The sequence below is a fragment of the Anguilla anguilla genome, chromosome 1 (genome assembly GCF_013347855.1).
Source record: "Anguilla anguilla isolate fAngAng1 chromosome 1, fAngAng1.pri, whole genome shotgun sequence".
Classification (NCBI taxonomy): Eukaryota; Metazoa; Chordata; class Actinopteri; order Anguilliformes; family Anguillidae; genus Anguilla; species Anguilla anguilla.
In genome coordinates, this window is record NC_049201.1 from 12,495,970 (window position 1) to 12,517,344 (window position 21,375).

Genomic DNA, 21,375 nt, shown 5'->3' on the forward strand with positions numbered 1-21,375 from the left:
TTGAGCATTCTCACCCTGCCCTCTTTGATGCTGCTTCCACCTGTTTCTGAAAAAGCTCAAGTTTCTGTTTAAATCTACCTCAAAATGTTTTGCCCTGCATGATCTGGACTTACGATTCAGTAATGATGAATGGCACTTGACCATGTCACAACTGTCACAATTTATGTTTGTGATGTACCAAACGAACCCGGCTACATGTTCAGTGGTATATTTATAGATTTGCTCTATATTGTGCCTCTTCGTTGACCCATTTCTTTTAAATGATACTGAAACACTTTTCCCTTTGCAACTACTTTTGGTCCAAAACTAATGACTCTCAGAAGAGAGCATATTTCTTTTTCCTACGGTGCCATGAGTAACATAGGTTAACAGCATACTGTCTTTTTCTGTGCAGTGTGTATTGTTAACTGTTCTCTACTGGGGAAGTACTTGTTCATGGCTTTGAATAGTATATCTTCCTGAATGGATAGCCTGCCATCTTGTTGCCCGCTTCTCTTTGTGATAGTATAGCTCAGAGACCTCACACCAGGTGTGAAGCTGACCCCACTACAGAATCGTAGCCATAGATGAACAGAGCTGGAGGACAGTCACAGGCTGGTGTCACAGTGGGAGAGCATGCGCTGTCCTCTCAGTTACAGTGATTCTAAAAAATGTCCCTGTCACACCTGCTAAAATAGTGCACTTTATGTAACTAGTGATCATAGATTTGCACTCTTTGAGCAAACAATGGGCAGACATCCATTTCCTGGCAGTTTTTTTATTATTTTTTTACATTTTACATGCTGTAGGCTTGTACTCAATCAGCATTTGTCTTTAATTCTGACTAACAAGTAAAAGCAAGCACTTACACTTTCTCTTCACGTCTCAGTTTGGTGAGTTAATTTTTTTGTGATTGCTGCACCTGTCAAATTGTGTTTGTGAGGCAAAAAAAGATGACGTGCCTCGCACAAAGAAACAACTACAGGACCATGCTGGGTACATAAATCTGCAGTCCTTCTTTAATTATTATTTCATGCTGCTCGCCAAGCGATCGGTGTCGTACCCTATCTCACTGAACACGAAAAACAATTATGCTTCTTAAAGTAGAGGACGTTGCTTGATGTGTTGAGCCCCTAACACCTCCCGTCGGGCCCGTGCGGATGATCCATATTGTTTATATGTGGGGAATGCTACACTCTTCCTGAGGGTTTTTTATGATGTTCTGTAACGGTCCTGGTCACCCAGGCATTTGAGTGCCTGCCCCTGGAGTTAGAGTAATGTGGGGGTGCACGACCTGCTGCCTCCGATGCGCAACACCGACGGTGGGCCTCTTTTTCAGAGAGCCTCCTGACGCCCCCTCCCCTGCGCCATGGAATTTGATTCACACTGTGCCCTGTGGCAGCCTGTCTCCCTTCACCACTTGACAGCAGTGTAGGAACAGCAGGACTTGGCAGCTTACGCACCCAAAATTAAATCCACCTCCCCTTCACTTCCCCCCCACCCCCCCACCCCCCACACACACACCCCCCAAGTCATCTTGCTGTTGTGCTAATGGTCCAATCTGTACAAGTTGTCTACAGGACTGTACCTGTGTTACAAAAGCTCTGCATCTCTTGGCACACTTGTACTGAAGGTCCGTGTATTGTGGCAAGCAGTTCTATTTGAATTTAAATCCAAATTTCAAAGTCTGAACAGATTGTGTTGTGTTTTTGTTCCTGTCATTGGCAAACATGAGCAAGTGCTGTCCAGTGGTAATTTCATTTTTAATCCAATTATCTAATTTCACTGTCAAACTATTTTATCTTGACAATGTTTTGGTGTTTTTTCTGTCTTCTAAATGTCTTTTTAATAAGGGTTCGGAAATGAAAAAATAAATCTAAATTACATGTGCATTTAGTTCTAATGCCATGAAAACAGTAATATATACATACTAATGACTAGAGGCATATTTTTATCAACCTGAATATGGACTACAATGAGATGATGCTCATCGCTAGCCATATGTCTTATGAAATGGGGGCAATTTTCCATTCTCCTCACAATATTTAAATACATAGCTGTATTTCTATATTTGAACAAAGTCGTCAGCTCTAAAATAATAAATAATTCTAATCTTCTAAAAACACTGTTAAACAACTTTTAAAATTGAAAATACAAATGACAAGAATTAATTGTGTATAAACTGAATCTGTGCTGTTGCCGTTGCCAAATGTTTGAAGCTTTTAATGTTTTTAAACTTTAAAGGCAGCAGTGATTATGAGCGCTATCAAATGGCTAATAAGAAAATCCCATTCAAATATACCCGACCGGTAGAAGAATGGCTACAAGAGAAAGGTAATCTTTAAATTTTAAAATGGTAAATTTCCTTTCATTTTGCTTGTTTTATTGTTTTAGTTCTTGTTACCTGTGGTTCTTATCTTAAAAAGTGAATAAATCAAGCATACAAAAGAAAGTGTCAGTAATCTAAAATCATGTCGTTTTTTTCTTTCTCATACCCATAAATGAATGTCTTAATTTTTGTTCGAATTTACATTGTATTTTTCGTTTGCTACCATTATTTAAATCATACATAACAATGCATTTTCATCCAACCAAGTTAAAGGGACTGGATTATTTCAAGGTTCATATGAATAGATATCTAAATATTAATATATTTACATTTGCAGCATGCCTAAACTGAAAAAAAAGGAAACCTGTCAATGAACTAAAGAAAAACTTGATATGGATACCCTACTGTCTAACAGGATGAGAATATTACTGTACTAATTATAGTATATTAATCCCGTATGACAGATACTAGTAAATTACATTTAAGGTAGTACTTATCCTGCCTGCTTTTCAGGTATGAGCTAATTTCATTATAAATTCCACTGAAAGGTCATTGCTAAACCTCCTTAAGTAGATTATAAAGTCCCTTTAACAGTCTAAAACATAAAGTGAGCTTCAAATCCCATTAGAACTGTAATATGCATGAATCTACATTCTATTTTTTGTTTTTCTGTGATTTTATTATTTTGTGTGAAAATGTAATGGAGTTGTTAATTATGTCATGTGACGTTTTTATTAAACCTGGTATAAGTGTTTTTATTGATTCAGTTTGATAGTATTCTATTTTAAAATTGCATAGTTGAATAAATGGCTTTGCTAAGGGTATCTGGTCACATGTTCAAACGCATCATTCCAAACTTGTAAATGTGTTTAAGTGCAAAATATTCATACAGCTACAATTAAACTGAATTGATTTCTCATAATAATTGTTTACCCTTTCCAGAAACAACTCATTTTATTTAATAAATTTAACTTTTAGCAAATACATGAAAAAGAATTGTTTAAATTTGTCACTATAATTTTTGCAGTAACCCATGCATAATTGAACAATTTCTATTACAGACTAGAAGGTACCACAACCCTTGAAATCTTTGTTGTCCTCTTCCAGTTGTGAATTTTAAAGTTGTGTAAAAAAAATAATGTAGCCGTAGCTATCATCCTTGTTCTGAAGGGCCCCCAGAGGTGCCGTTACGAAAAAGAACATAAGCATATGACCTTTCCTTTGCACACCACCTTTTCATTTAGAACTCATAATAATGAAAATGACTGTAGGAAATGATGACCTTTAGAGAGAGATCACACAGCGCACACCTGACAGCGATAAGCTCCAACCCTACACATCGAGCCGCTGAGTTCTGTATGCTGTCTGATGAGAATCCCCCATTACCCCCAGTTTACATGCTATTTCCCGTGGCCTTTGAGGCATTCACTCTGGTCTCAGCCTTTCACTCTGATGGCAAGGAGCCTTTGTTTTGGACAGTAGCAGGGCTTAATTACTGGTTCAAACAGGTAATAGTCTTTTTTTGTTTTTTTTAAACGGCACAACCGGAACCCCCATAAAAGGCATGTTGCAAACAAACTGCAAACTGATTGCTTCTCTATAATTGGTAAATGCTCATTTTAAAACGCATTGACAAATACATATATACATACACATACACACACACACTGTATGTATACACCAGGCCATTTTACAAAATAAACTGCACACCTCAGACATTGTGCTGTCAGTTGAATTACTACCTTCTGGTTTTCCTCCTAGGCCGACAGTTAACAATATTCAACACCCAGGCCACCATCACGATTGGGGGTAATGACCGAAAAAGGCCATTCCAGGGCCAGCTCTCCGGCCTGTACTATAATGGCCTAAAGGTCCTCAACATGGCCGCCGAGGGCAACCCCAACATCAAGATCAACGGCAGCGTGCGCCTGGTGGGCGACGTGCCCTCTGTCCTGGGGTCGGCCACCACCACCTCGGTCCCGCCCGAGATGTCCACCACCTTCATCGAAACCACCACCACCATGTCCACCACCACCACCCGCAAGCAGCGCTCTCCGCCCACCATACAGGTATTACCCTCGGGTTCTTCCTCCTTCCTGTGTGGTCCTAAATTAAGCCAGCACTTTTCTACCAATCATGCGCCTCACTTTTAATGACACATCATGTGACCCTATGTCCCACATATACAAAAGAAGACAAGAGATTTATCAAACACAGTGTAATTGTAATGTGTTAATGGCTGTTGGTTGATTCATGCTGGTATTAGTATTGTAAGGGTGGCTGCATATTTGTGATATTATGTAATTATACTAATCTAGGTTGGCATGCAGCATTCAACAATTTACAAAACACTGTGATCCATGAAAAATAGTCCAAAGACGTACTGAAAAACATGAAGTAACTCATAAACTACATAAAATTAGCCTGTCATACACTCTAGATTTCAGGTGAAATTGAGGATTCTATTTGCAGTGACACAACAGTAAGATGATCAGCTATGCAATTACATTGCATATTTTTGGTTTTTTACTGATATAAGACAGCATCTGCTTCACATTGGAGCAATTCAGAATTAGTGAAAATTTGTGTTACTCATGTACAGGTGTGGGAGGACAATGCATATGCAAAGCAAATGTTTCGAGCCTAAGCAGGTAATTTAACAGGTGCATTCATTTTCATTTGGTTAAGGTCAGGCGAAGCTTTCATTCCAGCCTTTGCTAGAACAGTGAGTCATTTCTGTTTTACAAAATACAACCACTCTGTGGTTCTGAGGTGTCGTCTGTCTGGCACACGTATTCCAACGGCCTAGTTTGAGACCTTCACTCAGCTTCAAAAAAGGAGAGAAATAGAATTGTGACTATGGAAGCAGCTTAAAATTCAAAGGAGCATCATGAAAAAACAATTTTATTTTAGGTCATTTTATGATTTTGTGATGGAAAACTAAGTACTGTAAAAATGCACATGTGTATTCTAGCTTTACATACCGTATGTATACAGGTATACTTAATATGAACAGGTAATATCAGTATAATGGTACTTTTCTGAGTTAAGTTCCCTGATACATTGTTTGCTTATGTTAATTCTGCCTGTTTTACACACGATGCCTTGGCTCATTTTATCCGGAAGCACAATGACGTGAGATCACAAATGAAAGTCAACATTTAATTCCAGACGTACAGTAGGCTACACGTGTTCAGTCTCATTGTGCTTTGTCCTGTGGCTAAAGACGGAACAAAATTGTTCCATTTCCTACGCTTTTCTCAGACAGATACCCCGGTCTCACGGCAGCAAAACAGAGCGCTTTGCAAATACACTTTAACTGTGAGCCAATAAATGTCTGGGGCTTGGCAAAATATAATTACGCTGGCCATTTCATAGGCACCGGAGAACAAATTGACCTGGCGGTCACGATATTAAAGCCATAACTCTCTTCAGAGCATCTGCCAAGAAGAGGCGGGAAGACTTTTATTTCTCCAACAGCGCCGTGATGTACAGTCACAGCAACAGATCACACAGGCACTCGTGGAAATGCAAAATAATTAGAACCCCTCATGCTGAAAACAACGCAAACAGGCCGGAGTGCAAAATGTACAGTACGGACACGAAGGGGCCAGGGCAAGTTGCTCAAACTCGCTGGTGCGCAAGGATAGAAAGGGTGATCTGCCAGACATGATGCATGCAAAATACTTTGCCTCGGAGCAAGGTCTTCTGCATGCTCCTCATTTGTTTATGAAAATGTTGTTTTTTTCATACCCCTCTAATTGATTTTCATGAAAATCCCTCGCTTGGCAAGGCCATGGCTTAACTGTAATTCGTCATGGTGTCTTTCTTTGTTGTTGCCACTCCCTGGAAACTGCTTTGCTTACATCATAAGTCACCAGTCAACTATCAACTGTGGAAAGCGATTTTTCATTGAGAAAAACAAACAGGTGTTGACAGCATTTTCAGGGCACGGGGTGTAGTGTTGTTCAAAGTCCTGGTATTGTCCTGACCCGGGCTGAGAGCTGTTTTCACAGCCTTTGACCTGGTGTCTCCTTCAGGTCCTAGAATGTGATAAGCCCTGTAGTGCTTTACAACTGTACAGCTGCAGAGAAGGGAAGTTCCTGTCCCTTTTTTTATCACCCTGTGGAGTTGGATATTATTATTGACACACTCTCTCGGAAGCGCAATGCCCAGTCCTCTTCAAAAAATCTATAGTGTTCACTGATACACTTGACCTCACTTCAGTCTCAAGATGTAGAACAAAGGAGATACAAATCATATTTGGATCAGCAGATGTTTCTGGCCAAAAAAATAAATAAATAATTGTAATAAATCAGGAGATCATAAAAAAGGCACGTGTAACAATGAAATGGCTTCATAAAACTGAACATGCCCTGAGGGCATTTACTTGGTCTTTATGGCAAATTGTATTACGGGCTACTCGTAATGCCAATCATGCAATATTTTAGCAAAATGCTACTTCTATACATAAGCGGCATAATGATTGTCTTTGAGAAAGGATTGCTCATTCAAGGTCATGCTGAATTTTCTTTCTGTAATACTAAAGAGAAAACATGCTCACTCCCAAATTACTTGAGTTTGTTTCACTGGGCTATGAGTATTGTAAATTATATAATTTTTCAAACAAAAAATGTTGCATTCACCAAAAAGGTCTGAAAATTTTTTTTTGATGTGTTCACAGATGGTCAGTGTGTACAGGCATGCTATTCTTTATTAGTTCACACAATCATACACTGTGTATTTAGACAGATCATTTGGATGAACACACAAATGTTAATGTGCAAGGTTTTTTTTACATTAAAGAATATTACAGAAGATTATCTGGTTAAGCGTCTCAGACATAACCATGATGCGACATCCTTGTTTACGGAAATCTGGCTTCTCTGACAAAAAAAAGGCAATGTCCCAAATGGTCTCTGCTGTGTACCGCCAGTGTACCGCCAAGCAGGCAGTCTGAAAAATGAAATAAAATGGTGCATTATGAATCGGAGCGTTCGCTGCTCGCCATGATCACACACCCACAGATGCTTCCAGCACGTTCTCATACTCACCCGCTCTGACACATCTCTGTGTGACAAATATTAGATAACTCATGCACTGTAATCACGCTCTTCCAGCATGCTGCCGGCTGTACCGCTGCAACTTCTTTAAGTTTTACACATTTAACAGTTTGCTCTTTGATCATGCACCCTAAAGTGCGGTGACTAATGCTCTTGTACTCCGCAGTACTTTTTTTGGAAGCACATGAACACATTCACTGACATCTACCATATTCATCTTGCAGTCGAAACTGTTTTTTTCTAAACCCTAGTGAACTGTGACAATATGAGTTAACTCACCAGATATTGTGTTGCTCCTATTTTCTAGTCAGAATGTTTTCTGTCTACTGTACATCAAAATTCACAGTAAAATAACTCATACAGACAATTTTTAGAAAACACTATACCACACTTTGTATTACGGGGTTCAAAACTATTTGTATAACAAAATGTTTCCAATCTATTTATTTCTTATGGATAGTGAGACATTTTTATTGGCATTGAGCATTTCTATAACCAGTTGTTAACATTATTTAGTGAATATATTTTTGTTTAGGCTCATTTTAGATCATTGAAATTTACTCAAAAATATTAAAAACTGAGTTGCTTCCAAAAAATCATGGAAGCTTATTTTGAAACCAGCAATTCTGTAGCTTTTATATTAGTGTGTGATGGCTATCTGTGTGGTGGCTAGCCTGGCTGCAACTGCTCCCCGTTTTCCCTCTGAGTTTTTCCAAGGAGTGGAATGAGAGCATCTTGTGAATGAAGAATTGGGAGGTGGTTGAGTGGAAGCAGCAAGGGAATTCTCATTAAGACTGAGCAGCCTGGCAGGTCAACATTCTGCCCGTCATGTTTGCTTTTCTGTCTTAATTCATACAAACAGGATCAGTAAACAAGCTGCCTGTCACCGTTTGGAAGTAAATTAATTGTGTGCCGCCATCCCCAGTGTTGTGTCGGAAGATATATTCAGGGATGCGTCTATTTATATAAGATTTGTGCTGTTGGTTTTCTGTTGAAAATGGAACAAGGTCAGTTCATTGTTTTCTCCTTAATTAAGGAGGAAGGAGGGGCTGGAAGAAAAAGAACAAAGACAGTTGGGCTAGTGCATTTGAGTGCGGCACTTTTGGGATTTGGGGGACACCACGTTTCACAGATAAAGGATATGTTTTAAAACACTTTTTTTAAAAACCTATTTACAGTATTTGTATTAATACCATTGCACCAAGAACAGTCAAGAGGAATTTAAAATGTAAATATAGCTAACAATAATGTGCAGTAAAAGATCAGTCCTTTCATGCATATTGGCAAAATAGACACCGTGACACTGTAAATGCACACATCTGAAAAACATGCTCAAAGAAACTTTTCAGTTTCTCAGGTATCTTCATGTATCCTTTCCTCGAGGAAGCGCCACGAGATTTGTGGCGGTGCTGTATCGATTAGGTCAGAACTGTCAAGCTCCTGGCGTTGGCGTTAGCATAAAGAGCAGAACCTGGGGAAGAAGGAGGGAGAACAGAAACATCGCTTCGGCCAGCGTTTCACGATTTTCACCCCTCTTTCTGTTGACCTTCCTGAGTCAGAGTGATGCGTTCTCCCAGGCGGAGAGATGTGTGGCATCCTAATTATAGACGGAGGGAGACAGATGAAGCGATGCCTCATGCGGCCTGTTAGGGGTGAAGGAGCATGCAGAGCAGCACAAATAGAAAGCCTGATGAGCCCATTCATTTTACAGAAGATTTCAGATGCTCCTGCGTGCCACTGAATAGCACACGCTGATTATGGGGGACAGTCGTTCTGTATTGACTCTACCTGTCCTTTCCCTTTACAGTAGGTCCATTTGTAGCTTTCAGAATGTCCTGTTCTCAAGAAGATTGAATGAGCTGAGTACTCCCTGTCTGAAAATGGTGTAATCACATAAATTAGGGCATACTTTAAAGGGAGTTTGGGTGACTAAGGGGGCGAAGTCCATGTGTGAAACATAAGTGTGGGTCAAGGCATTGTTTAGTATGTCTCATGTTCATTTAAGTGTGACTCTGTGTGCAGTCGGGCTTTGTTGACTGTATAGCTCAAGGCAGAATTACAGACATTACAAAGTCTGGAAAGCTTAATGCTGCAGCATGATGTGATTATATTCAAGACTATAGTTACTGATGTGCATGCATTTAACTACACTGAGGTTTTACAGGACGGTGAATGAACAACAGACAAATTGTGGTTGTGTGCTCTGTAACTGTTCATGTGCATGTGGCCTGTGCGTGTGTGTGTGTGTGTGTGTGCGTTCGCATGTGTTTATTTCATGGAATGTTGTTCATATAAGGTTTTTTACTTTAACTGATTGAACTGATTTATAAAATCATCCGTTCAAGAAGATTAGATGAACAAGTATTCTTTTGCTCTGTTGATCTTCTACTTATGTCCTTCATTTTCCTTTAGTGCCAGTCATTGTAGAATATCGTAAAAACTGAGAAGGGAGTATAATGGTAAATTCTAACAAATCTTTAATAATTGATGTATAATTGAGTGATTTTTGTCTTTCGGTGTGGTAAGGTAACACTTTTCTGTTTGCTTCGGTTTGTCCTTGGAGAAAAGCACCAGGGGGGTGGGGCGGTGGGGTTCGATTTTGTCTGTGCAGTGTGTCTGTTAGTATCTCGTAGGAGGGACACACATTTGCCTTAGGGTGCAAGCAACTCTCAATGGCCCTCCCTGTTGAGCTCGCATACACCACTGAAGAGAAGAAAAGGCAAGAAAAATGACAGTTTATGGTGCACTGGGTTCTTTGGTCAAAGTATTATTTGCTTGTTCCCAAGTTTCATGCGAAACAGAGCTTGTGTTGGAACGGTGCTGGAATGTCAACCTTGATTACCACATTAGTTTTGCTTTGGATGCTTTCAGTTACTCTCATCTCAAATTCAGCACTATTTGCAACCAGAACAGAACGTTTTGTCTTGCCTGGGCACTAGTTAACTAAATGGTTTCTAAAAAAATTTTTTTAAAAAGCCGTGCTGTCATCACTGTGTAGTGATAAGCAAAATAAACAAAAAAAACATGGGTTCAGTTATACTCGCTCTGAAAACGGAATATTACTTAACATATTAAATATTTGTTTGAAGTGGAAGAAGACAGTGAGAGTTCACCCACGTATGACATTTATTTGCTTTCACAGGCTGACTGTGGAGCGGTTGTGGTAGTGTGTGCACATGATGTAATGTGTTCATTTAACAGGCCTTTACTGCGCACAGTAAAAGTGTTATTGTGGCAATTTATGGGGCACTAAAAGCAGAGGGGCTCAGATAAATCTATTCCATATACTGATGAGCTCTCAGACCATTTAATGTTTAGGATTAACCCTAGGTCTTAAATGTCAGGCCGGAGATACATACTGTATCCAGTGCAGGCCGCTTTCTGATTTCATATACCGATAGATTCAGATATCTGTGCCATGAAGTGCATGTGAAATGGCTGCCCGGGGCCCACAATTTGCAATCAAAACAATAGACTTGCAAGCGAACATCTTTGGAACTTGCAATAATGCTTGTGGAAAAAAAAAAATCTAGAAGTTTCCCTGAAAGTGTTGAGGCTGTAAAAGTAAAATTCTGCTGGTTATCTGAGATACAAATCTGAGATGCAGAAATATGGAAAATATGCATATACATACATCTCATAACAATTCGTGTGGCAGAAAAAAGGTAATTATTATTGTCATGATCTAAAAAAAAAATGCATACATATTAAAACCATGATGAGGTCCTTAGAAACTGCCATCTTTCATTGTGGGAATGTAGTGTGCTGGTGTTGAGAAAACAAACAGCACCAGCCCAAAGTCAAAACATGCAGAATGAGTTGATTTAGAGCACTAATGAAAGTAATGGGGCTCTAGGAGATTTATCATCCCGTTATATTAAGGCCACTTCTAATTACCTAGTTGGTGCTGACATATGTATGCCAGTGTATGTAAATGTGCTTGCTTTCCCTTTGATGTTGCGGTGAAATTTAGTGTGAGTGTTTTATTGCTTCGTACAGCTGCTTATAGACTTGCTCGTAGAGTGTTGGTAGTAATTCATTTCTTTCCCTTTGGAAATCACTTTGCTCTGGACTTTCTGTAAATGTGTTTTCTCAAAGGTAATGTCTAGCTTTTAGCCACAACAAAGCTTCAGTCTGATTGTTTTACAGCTTGTTGTAAGCAATTACATTCATCTGCATAAATACAAGAATTACAATGGAAAAATCGCACTGGGAGCTCACTGCACTTTTCATGTTCTGCAAATGTTTTTTCATTAGTTAGCAGTGCCAGTTCTTAAGCTATGCTATAAAAGAGACAGATTAATCTAAGTATTTGTTGTCTTACTTAATGTTATTTTTGTGGAAAGCTATCAATTAGGCCTCATTTTTGAATCACAAAATAAATGAGTAAATATGGTTCTCCTTCAATAGTGATTGGGTTCACAAAAATTTGGGGTCAATAACTTCCCCGCAGAGATAGGGGAAGAGGGGATAATGACATCTCTGCTCGCAACCGCAGTTCAGCATGCACTGGGGCCCATGTTTTGCCCCAGGGCTCTACACTGCTCCCATTTTAGGAGCATTTGCTCCCGAAAATTGATGTGCGCCAACTGGAAAAAAAATAATTTAGGAGCACATCGACTAATTGGGATGTATTAGTGTGCTCCTAAATTTTTTCAACTTGAAAGCACATGTGCTCCTTGGAAAGAATATGTCAGTATGTAGAGCCCTGGCCCTACATGAGAGCAGGCTGCAGCTGCCAAGACCGAAGGCAGCCCTTTGGAGAGAGAGGAATTCCTGCGGCAGTCTGCACAATACAGTAAACAGCCCGTCGATGGGCTGAAAAAGTGATCTGATGACGCAAGCAGTACAGTGTCAGCAGAACGTGCTACTACAACATTACAATAAAGACGAATATTTCTCCGGAGTTGTGCTTAAAAATCCAATTACATAGCCAGAGGATGCTGAGCGAATAGCGGACTGGTGTGGAGGGCTGATACGTTTCAGGAGGTGCTGACAACTGGCACGGGATAAGGAATGCTAAGCAATGCCTAACCCCTGCAAACCTTTAGAAATATCACACCTGGTTTATCAAAATATGTAGCAGCTACGGCGTCTTTCAGCTGCCACAAATGAGAACTGCCCCCCAAGCACGAGACTCTCAAAAGGGCAGCTCTGCTGTTGGGAAGAGCACTCCCGCGGAGTTCACCCGATTTTGGGGCCACATTGAATTCTGAAACACTGAATTTCAATGTTGAGCGATTTCTGTTGAGTGATTTCTGATTTGTTTATTTAATTTTTTTTTATAATGCGCATGAAGATGTGTTTGCTGCAAAGTTAAATCAAAACTGCTGATGCACCTCTAGTTTTGTTTCTGCTCATCCAATTTCAAGTGTGCTCTAACACCACTGAAAAAAATGTTACTTCAAATGTAAAAAGTTCTGAACAGATGAACCGCAGTATATTTCAGTATTCTAGCCAAGCTTTGGCTTGAAAACCTAAATAAAAATGATAATGAACATCAAGCAAATGTACTTTGCTTACTGTGTATCTTAAGGTGTCACCCAAATTCATTTAATATCATATATGGCGATACAGAACAAAGTCTTACAATTTGGGGTGTCAAAAGTGTGAGAAGGTTCAGATATTGTGAAAAATGACTGTTGAAGATGTAAAATTGAGCTTTGAAACTAGGAGATGTACCCGTTCTGTTTTCCTTAACACATTACACCTTTTGAACTCTGTTATATAATGTCAAAAATATCTTTGCAGAAATATAGTACCCAAAAATCCACAGTAGCGTGTTAAAAAGCTATTATGCTTGACTTCATATAATCTACAAGTCATACCAGAAATTTATATGGAAATCTACAATGCCCTTAGGGCAGACTCATAGGGTTTCCTGAGACAACTGTGTATAGCTGCTGCTGTGTGCTAAGGCATTCTCATAGGCTATGTTATCCTAAAATCATTAATATTTTTCTATACATATCCCGGCACTGAAGGTGACCCCCAACACATTCCCTGCATCATAAATGATTTTCCTGTGTTTTGACAAAGGAGAAGGCATCTGGCTTTTTTCTTTTTTTTTTTCTCAAGCGTATGTATTTTGCATGCATATAGATTTAGATAATGTACCAGAGCAACAAAAAAAAAATGCAATCAAACCAATTTACCTGCCCTTCAAAAACAGTCAGTAAAGATTGATATTAGCCTTACCTGGTGACTTTTTGACACCATGTAGACGGGAGGGGAAATCATTTCTTTTGACACGCGTTGATTTCTCCTGGTTTGAGAGCCTAATCTGTCACCGTGTGCTAGTAATGGGTTGAAGGGACGAGGGTATGGAAATACGTACCTTTGCAAGAGGGAAAGTGTGTTACGGTGGGACTTCCTCTGTGTCAGCACTTTCCACATCTCCCTAATTTACTGTATGGATTGTGTGAGAATTTCCCGAGCAGCCCTCTTAGGCATAGGCCCCATTCCATGGGTAATGACCATGGCACTCGCATGCAAAAGCCAGCGCTGGGGTGGGGTGTCACTTTGCTGGATAAGACAGGATAAATGAATGCTAGGCAAAGAGCAGCAGCAAATAAATTAGATCATAGAGGAACAGGGGTGCGCTAAGTGGCTGTAATATAATGGATGGCTTCCAGGTGGAACAGTTAAATTAATTCTCAATGTTAATTGCATTTCGTTTTTTTTTTTTTTTTTTTGTTTTTTTTTACCCCGTATTATCATAAAAATTGAGGTTATCTTTTCCATGAATTAACAAGGAACATGTTGCGTCCTCTGGCAAAAAAAAATACACTCCTTATGTATAAAGCTTTCACGGTCATGAGGTGTTTATAATAAATCTAGTGTCCCCCCCACCCAACCCTCATGCTTGTGTTCATTGTAGACTCCTTCATTAAGGCCCCACTATCTCCTGACCCAGCTTTGAGCGTGAGATCGCTCACTATCCATGACGGAGACCTGGAAATGTCTGCAGATCCTGGGGACTGTGGACAGTGCACAGTAAACTGAGAAATGTCTGGCCTCGCTACGCTGGGAGCAGACGGCCCCTCCCCTGCAGCTGGGCCGAGATTTCTCTCCCAGATACTCGAATCTCTGGCGTACACTAAACAATGATACCGTGCGCCGAGATCACAATACACTCGATCCTTTTAAGAGACGTTTTGTACCCGTAAGCAGAACCGACAAACGATTGCGATGGAAGGCGGGCGCGGGGGCCAGGGCTGTTCCGCGTTTTATGAGAAGCAGATACTGCACAATGAAGGTCACTCGCATAAAATGTGCTTTACATTCGTTTAGATTTAACGCATTCTCACTCATTCAGTGTGCTATTCTTTTAAACTCCCTGCAGCTAACGCGATGATCTGTTTTTCACTTTATCGGCACCGAGCCACAGCCAGACAAAAAGACGCTCCCAGGAAAATCTTCCATTTTTATCAGACATTCTGAAATATATTATATATAAGGACAATATCTTGTCCTTTCGGAAAATATGGCAAATATATTTCAGAGCAATATATATTCAAAAAATTATTGGCGATATCTGGAGGCAGTGATTATGTTTGTATGTCTAGTTGCTATGAAGTCATTCTTTTTATGAGCCTGCGATATATTTTATTTTAAAATATAAAACAGCATATATTCTATTTCTGTAAAGGTGTGTGGGTTTGCTTTTGACTCATAGTGTTCTTAAAAGTTATAAAATAGTACTTAAAGATAATACTCTTACATTATTGACTTATTAATTATTGCTTATTACTTATTAAAGCAGTCAAGCAGTCTGATTAAAAAAGTCATTATTCCACCATGATACTAAGACATTCGCTGTCTTGTCCTGGCCCTGTAATTTCTTAGTAATGAAATGTGTGCGTCTTGGGTCTGTTCTTTTAATTTAATATATGAGAAACGCACCGACTCCCACTTTCAGAAGCCGAAACTTTCTTTGATAGTCCTCAGTCCTCTTCACCCTGCTTTTCTAATTAGACTTCCCAACGTTTCCAAGGTGTTAGTCTAATAAAGCCAGGCTAGCAAGTCAGCCGCTGTGCATAAACCCGGCGTGCTGGTAATTTAAATGTCACTGCTGTATCTTAATCTTTTCCCTCCTTCACTTCAGCCTCGTCGTTTCATCGTCCAGGCTCTCTGCAGACGAGGCAGTACGTTTTATCTCCACGGTTCTCTTCCCCCACCTTTCAATATTAAACAGTACCTGGTAATAAAAGACACCACTTAAGATTCGAATCTGTAATTGAAACAAACTGTATATTTTCTTCTAATTTTAGCCAGGGCACAATGGGGAGAGCTCTCTGTGACTGTTTGTCATGAGCTCCCCCATGACCTTGTGTACAGCGCCAGGAGAATGATTAAAGATCAAGGCCAACGACCATTTCCTTTTAAACAGGAAGATGAATGACCCCGTTTGAAACTGCCTGCTATGGCTTATGGCAATTAGAGTTTGGTGTGAGTCTGAGACTATGTTATGCGTTTGGAAGGGAATAGAATTCTGAATTTTGCTAAAGCCCCACAAGTAAAGAAGGTAGAAAACATAGAAAAGAATATAATATTTGTGCTTTTAGAGTCATATGATTTGACTGGGAAAAAACTGAATTTTTCACGTGTATTTATGCAGACACCAAGCTGATGCACTTTGCAATTTGAGTGGCTTTAGCACAGTGTTCTTCTGTTTGAGACATCACTGAAGCTACGAGCGGGCCTCGTTGTTGGATATCTTGCAGAGCCTTGTTTGTCTTCTTTGTGGAGATTGAATGAGAAGTGTTACAATTTTTAGAGGGACCTGGACCCATGCCATCGATTCTCCTTGTAATACAAGCTGTTTTCTTGTCATTCTGTCAAAGTCAAGATTGGACAAGATAGTGCCAATCTGGAGTGACCCAATCGAAAAAGGTGAAGCGATGATTGTCAGGGATGGAAAGTGAAGGTGATGTCGTTAGCCTTTCTCGGCGCCTTGTTTCATCGCAACAATAATTCTCAATTTTATTTCTATGCTATTTTCCTACATGTATATACAACAAAAATATATGGATGTTGCTCACTGTAGAGCTAAATGTCACTTAAATTAAAATGAAAATTTAAAAAAAATAGATGTGTTTGTTGGGATTTGGGGAATTTATGGTCAATATCACTGGATGGCAAACATTTCAAAAGTAGCAATTGAAATTTTATTATAAATAAAATCACATTGGCATAATACATAGTGTCTGTGTTAATGCCAGTATTGAGGGGTATGTATGCAGTTTGTGAGGACTCCACAAATGCATGCCTCAGCTATCACACATTGGGTTTGCCTGCTCTCATAAGCCAATGGTGCTAATGGTGCTGACATGATCAGCAAAAATACACCCCAAATGTGTATATGAAGACTATGTGTTTCTATTTGACATTTTTTTACATTACAGGCATTTAGCAGACACTCTTATCCAAAGCTACTTTTTTCTTTTTTTTTTTCTTACATTTACATTGCATTAATTTATATAGCTGGATGTAAGCAATGCAGGTTAAGTACCTTGCTCAAGGGTACAACGGCAGTGTCCTACCTGGGAATCGATACCTGTGATCTTTACATTACAAGACCAGCTCCTTACCAGTTTTGACAATAAATAAGCAGTATTGGATGCATGATAAATATAAAAATAAATAAATAAATACAGATAAACTAAATAAAAAGATGGGCTCTTTTTATTCACACTGACATCTGGGCTCTCTAGTGAACATCATCCTATTTTCTATTCAGTTCAATTTGTCTCCGTTTGTTGTTGAGTGGTATTCTGGTGTTAGCATAACTGATCTGTTGAAAAAAATGAAGATATCAAATAGTGTTTTCTCATGTTGATATAACAGACCCGTAGCAGGCATCCTTAATGGAAATTGATTAAATTGATTTGTTTGAAGCCATCTAGTGAACTGCAAATATCTGTGAAGGAACAAAGCACTGGCAACTTAATTGCCTTGGAATTACTGATCTCCCATGTAATATTAATGGTAATTGTTTTTACACATTTGTCTTGACTCTAGAATTGCCAAGCCCATGAATTTGGTAGCATTCACCAAGTCTCGGATGTCTCTGCCATTCTGAAAGATATGGAAAGATATCACTCGTTGGTTACTTTTCCTTGTTACGTTTGTTGAGACTCATAGCCCATTCAAATAAAGGCCTGACTGGACTTCCTGCATTAACTATTTTATCAAATAGTCAAAATGACAGATGTTGGGGCTTTCAGGTGCTGCATTCATTTAAAGAACTGTAGAGCCATGAAAAACTGGCCATGGTATCATAGCTGTTTTGCTCCCACAGTCCAAAACTGATTGTTGCTGTTGGCCAAAAAAGTATGTAACAGTGATCCAGATATGACAAAATATTGGTTTATTTGTTATTCATGGTTCCTGTTCGTAGGTCACAGAGCAATATGCTGTTGGAAAAAAAAATGACAGGACATCAGGATATTTAGCTTCGGGGAGTTAATAATGCATCCAGCCGTCGCCTGGTGGCCATGTAGATTTTATCCACTTGAAATGGCCGCTGGCTGAATCACTGTGGTCCTAAATTCTAAATAAACACCATGGAAACAAAATGAACCCTTCTATAGTTCAAGACTTTATGTTATGAATGTGTTGCACAAATCTGCAGGTATTAAAATGAAATCAGGTTACTTTTACTATTAAAGTGGGTGAGAGCAAATGCAGCAACAGTAAATCTTGCATTACATTTATTTCATTTGTCAGAGTGGGAATTCTTAAATCATTGATCAAAATGTGCAAGAACTCTTTCAAGGGCGGTTTAGTTGTCAGGCTATATTACTGGCTCATACATTTCCATTTTTCTTGGTAGTATACATTTTTTCTGCCTGTTTTTTTTTTTTTTTGTGGTTCAACCATGTGATGAAATTAACAACTGCACCTGAATTTTGTGGTTGATATAAAGACTGAAGATTACATAGGCCACATTTTCAAATGCCTGTCTCTCGTGTTGGCCAACATGGCTAAGTAATCGCCTGAGTTCATGTAACCTTGAATACTGATTGCCATTCTGTTCGACAGGTCACTTCCTTACAAAATGGCAGGACTTAGAAATTAGTTGACCCTCACTTTTTAGAAATAGGTAAACAATGTTTTGAAGGAAATGCGTTCATCATTCAGTTTGAAATTTGGTATGATGCATCAGCAAGTGGCAGGCTAATGCAAGTTACCTAAAAATATTTGCTGTCCCACATAGCCATTGTGTTTCACATATTGTGCATGTGATAGAGGCAGTTTTTTTTTTTAAGAAAAAGTTTCAGTGTAAATTGGTAGCTTCAATAGGATGTCATGGTGTCAGTGTTGCTTGTGAAAAGGATACAATTGTGCCTCTTTCTCAGTTCCCTTTTGCCTCATTCTTATGTGTCAGCTTCACATTGATGCAGTCAAGGATTCTATAGATAGCTGTTGCTCAGATCCATGGTGCGATTGCACCTTCACACCCTCTGAAGCCATTGAGAGCGACGAAGCTCTTCGGGGAGTTTGCAACCTCTCGTGTTAGATTGGAATCTCACACTTTGTTACATGGAATGGCTCTGAATCCTTTGCTGTAGGATTTATCTCCAACAGAGTAAATCCACCACCTGTCAAAATATGAGGGAAAATTTTTAATCTGTGCTGCCACATGACACCAAAACACTTAAATCCACAGCATATTCTGACAATACTATGGCCTGATGCTGTACAGTCAGTCAAGATTTATATGTACTGTTTGACTGTGGTAAAATTAAATGTTAAATTACTATTCAAAAGCATTTGAATTGTGTAGAAATTATAATATTATTTTCTGTGACCACCCTCAGTAAATGTTGACTTTCTTTCACAATAGCTTTTGGTATTTAAAATTATTCATGCCATGATCAGTAAATTTTCAGCCAAAATGTAGCACTAAATGTACCAAGCTGACCTCAATTAAATTACTCTGTGAGTATAGCATAAGGAACATGCAAAGTTCCCTTGACTTACTTGCTCTTTTAGTTAAGGTCAGCACCAACAGGGGCAGTTCTGTTTTTTGATCTGTTTTTTGTATTATTTCCAGAAGAAAGCATATTTTATTTAAGATACATAAAGGAGCTCTGTTCACCAGCAGCAATAATCGTATATAACTAAACATTTTAGCCTGCTTGCTGCATGGTTTGGAGTATAAAAAATGCTTAAAGCAAGACTGTAATGGTTTTGAATGCACATTGTTTGTCTGTGACCAATAGGAGACTCAAGTCTTAGCTGTTTTTCCCCTTAGTCAGAAGATGGGACGGCCATATGCATATTGTGCAGAGGTGCATTCTGTCTTGATCTTCTTTGTCTTGGTTTGTGTGGAGGCGTGCAATCATGTTGTCTTCCTTCTCACCGGTTCTCCCAGAACTGAGATCACATCACAGACCTTGTCTATGGGCGAATTGTGAAAAATCACACGAGAATGCTTTTCTCCTTAATGTATCTGTTTATCTATTGGACACATCTTCTAGCCACAGCTCGGTTTTTATATAACATGCTGCATTAAATATGCATGAAGGGGCTGGACGGCTGCGTCGCTTGGAATCTGACACTTCTGAGACTTTCACCACTCTTTTTTTCTCTGTGTAGGAGATCATAGTGTTTTTATCATCTCAGTTTATTCAAACAGAAAAGACAGTGATTAAAAAAATGAAAGCTGGCAGATGTATTGTCAGCATGGTATTATCAAAGTTTTGTTGACTGTGGTTAGAACATATTGGCACCAGACACAATGTCCCAAATTCAGACATTGGCTGAGACCACTACTGCAGTGAATTCCACCTTTTCTCTTTCAGCGTATGTCACCAATTCACTACAATTTATGTTTTTTTTATCTAAGTAATTGGCAATCTACATCTTAGCGTATGTGGGAGGGGTTGCCTCATTTTGCCCCTAACTTTTGCCACAGTTGATAATCCCTCCTCTAATTGAGATGCCAGGCGCTTTCCGCATTGCTACCCTGCGACTCCCTCCTACACACTGCACCCAGTAGGACGTTAATTTTTCCTGGCACCGCTAGCCGAGCCTGTCAGTTATCTCGTAGCAGAGCCGCAGTAAATATCGTGCATTGATTAGCCAGATTTGCATAGGCAGTGCGGGCCCCCGGGGCGTGGAGCTGAATGCTAACCAACGTGCATCTACAACGTGGCGGGACCCAAAATACCATCTCGCTTTGTAGCCAGGGGGGACATCTGCTGTGACGAGGCACCAGAACAGAGCATCACACAAATGAGCCCCTGCGCTTGTCCCAGGGCCTGTGTGCATTACGGAGGTTTGTCACTTTTCAGAGTGTTGGCAGAAAGATAGACAATCTTTTCTGTCTTTTTCGGCAAAAAAAATATACATTTTCAGCAGATGGCTTTCTGTCGTCTCCTCTACCCCTCTGTTTTTATTTATTTATTTTTGTTTACTTTTGTACCGTTGAAACAGTGAGGTTGGACTGCATTTTTTTTTTTTTTTGCCTCCCGTAAAACTTTCGTTCTCATTTTCATTTCCTGTAAATGTGAACTTGTTTGGCAAATCGTAATGGGTCTCCGGTGGCGACAGCTCTCTGGCTTCAGATTGAGGCTTGAAGCCTGCTACCTTGTGGACAGGATCAATCTGCAATTTAAAGCAAAGAATTCTGGGCTATTTTTATATTCCTTATATCTTTTTTTTTTTTTTTTGCTTGCTGTAGTCCAAGTGCTGGGGGAATTTCTAAACTTACCTTGGAGAGACCACACTGTTCAGCCTTCTAATACCCAATACAGTGGGATCCATGCAGACAAGTTTGCAGTTGTTACCTTCTTGTCAGGCTCAACCTCCTCTTACAGAATTTATTCTTTTCACTTGGATGCCTACAGACCCCTTCAGTATTCAGTTTCATTGAAGCTTTCTAAAAATAGCAGTACTCTTTTTATTTTGGAATTCTACGCTGTTACTGTTTAATGAAGTAAGAATATTTTATGTTGAGACAGATGTCACACTCAGTCTGTGTCTGTCTGAAAT

The 21,375-nt window shown here is 39.4% G+C and overlaps 1 protein-coding gene across 25 annotated transcripts in view; it reads left to right on the forward strand.

The window, feature by feature from the left end:
- The window catches only part of nrxn3a (neurexin 3a), a 317,098-nt gene that overhangs the window by 276,089 nt on the left and 19,634 nt on the right, over positions 1-21,375 (forward strand). For all 25 annotated transcript variants that reach the window (XR_004765382.1, XR_004765386.1, XM_035418878.1 and 22 more), the window contains 2 exons: positions 2,224-2,313; positions 4,070-4,377. Coding sequence is in view for 23 of the 25 variants with exons in the window: in XM_035418878.1 (XP_035274769.1) it covers positions 2,224-2,313; positions 4,070-4,377 (398 nt within the window). In the remaining 2 variants the exon portion in view is untranslated. The remainder of the gene's footprint in view (positions 1-2,223; positions 2,314-4,069; positions 4,378-21,375) is intronic.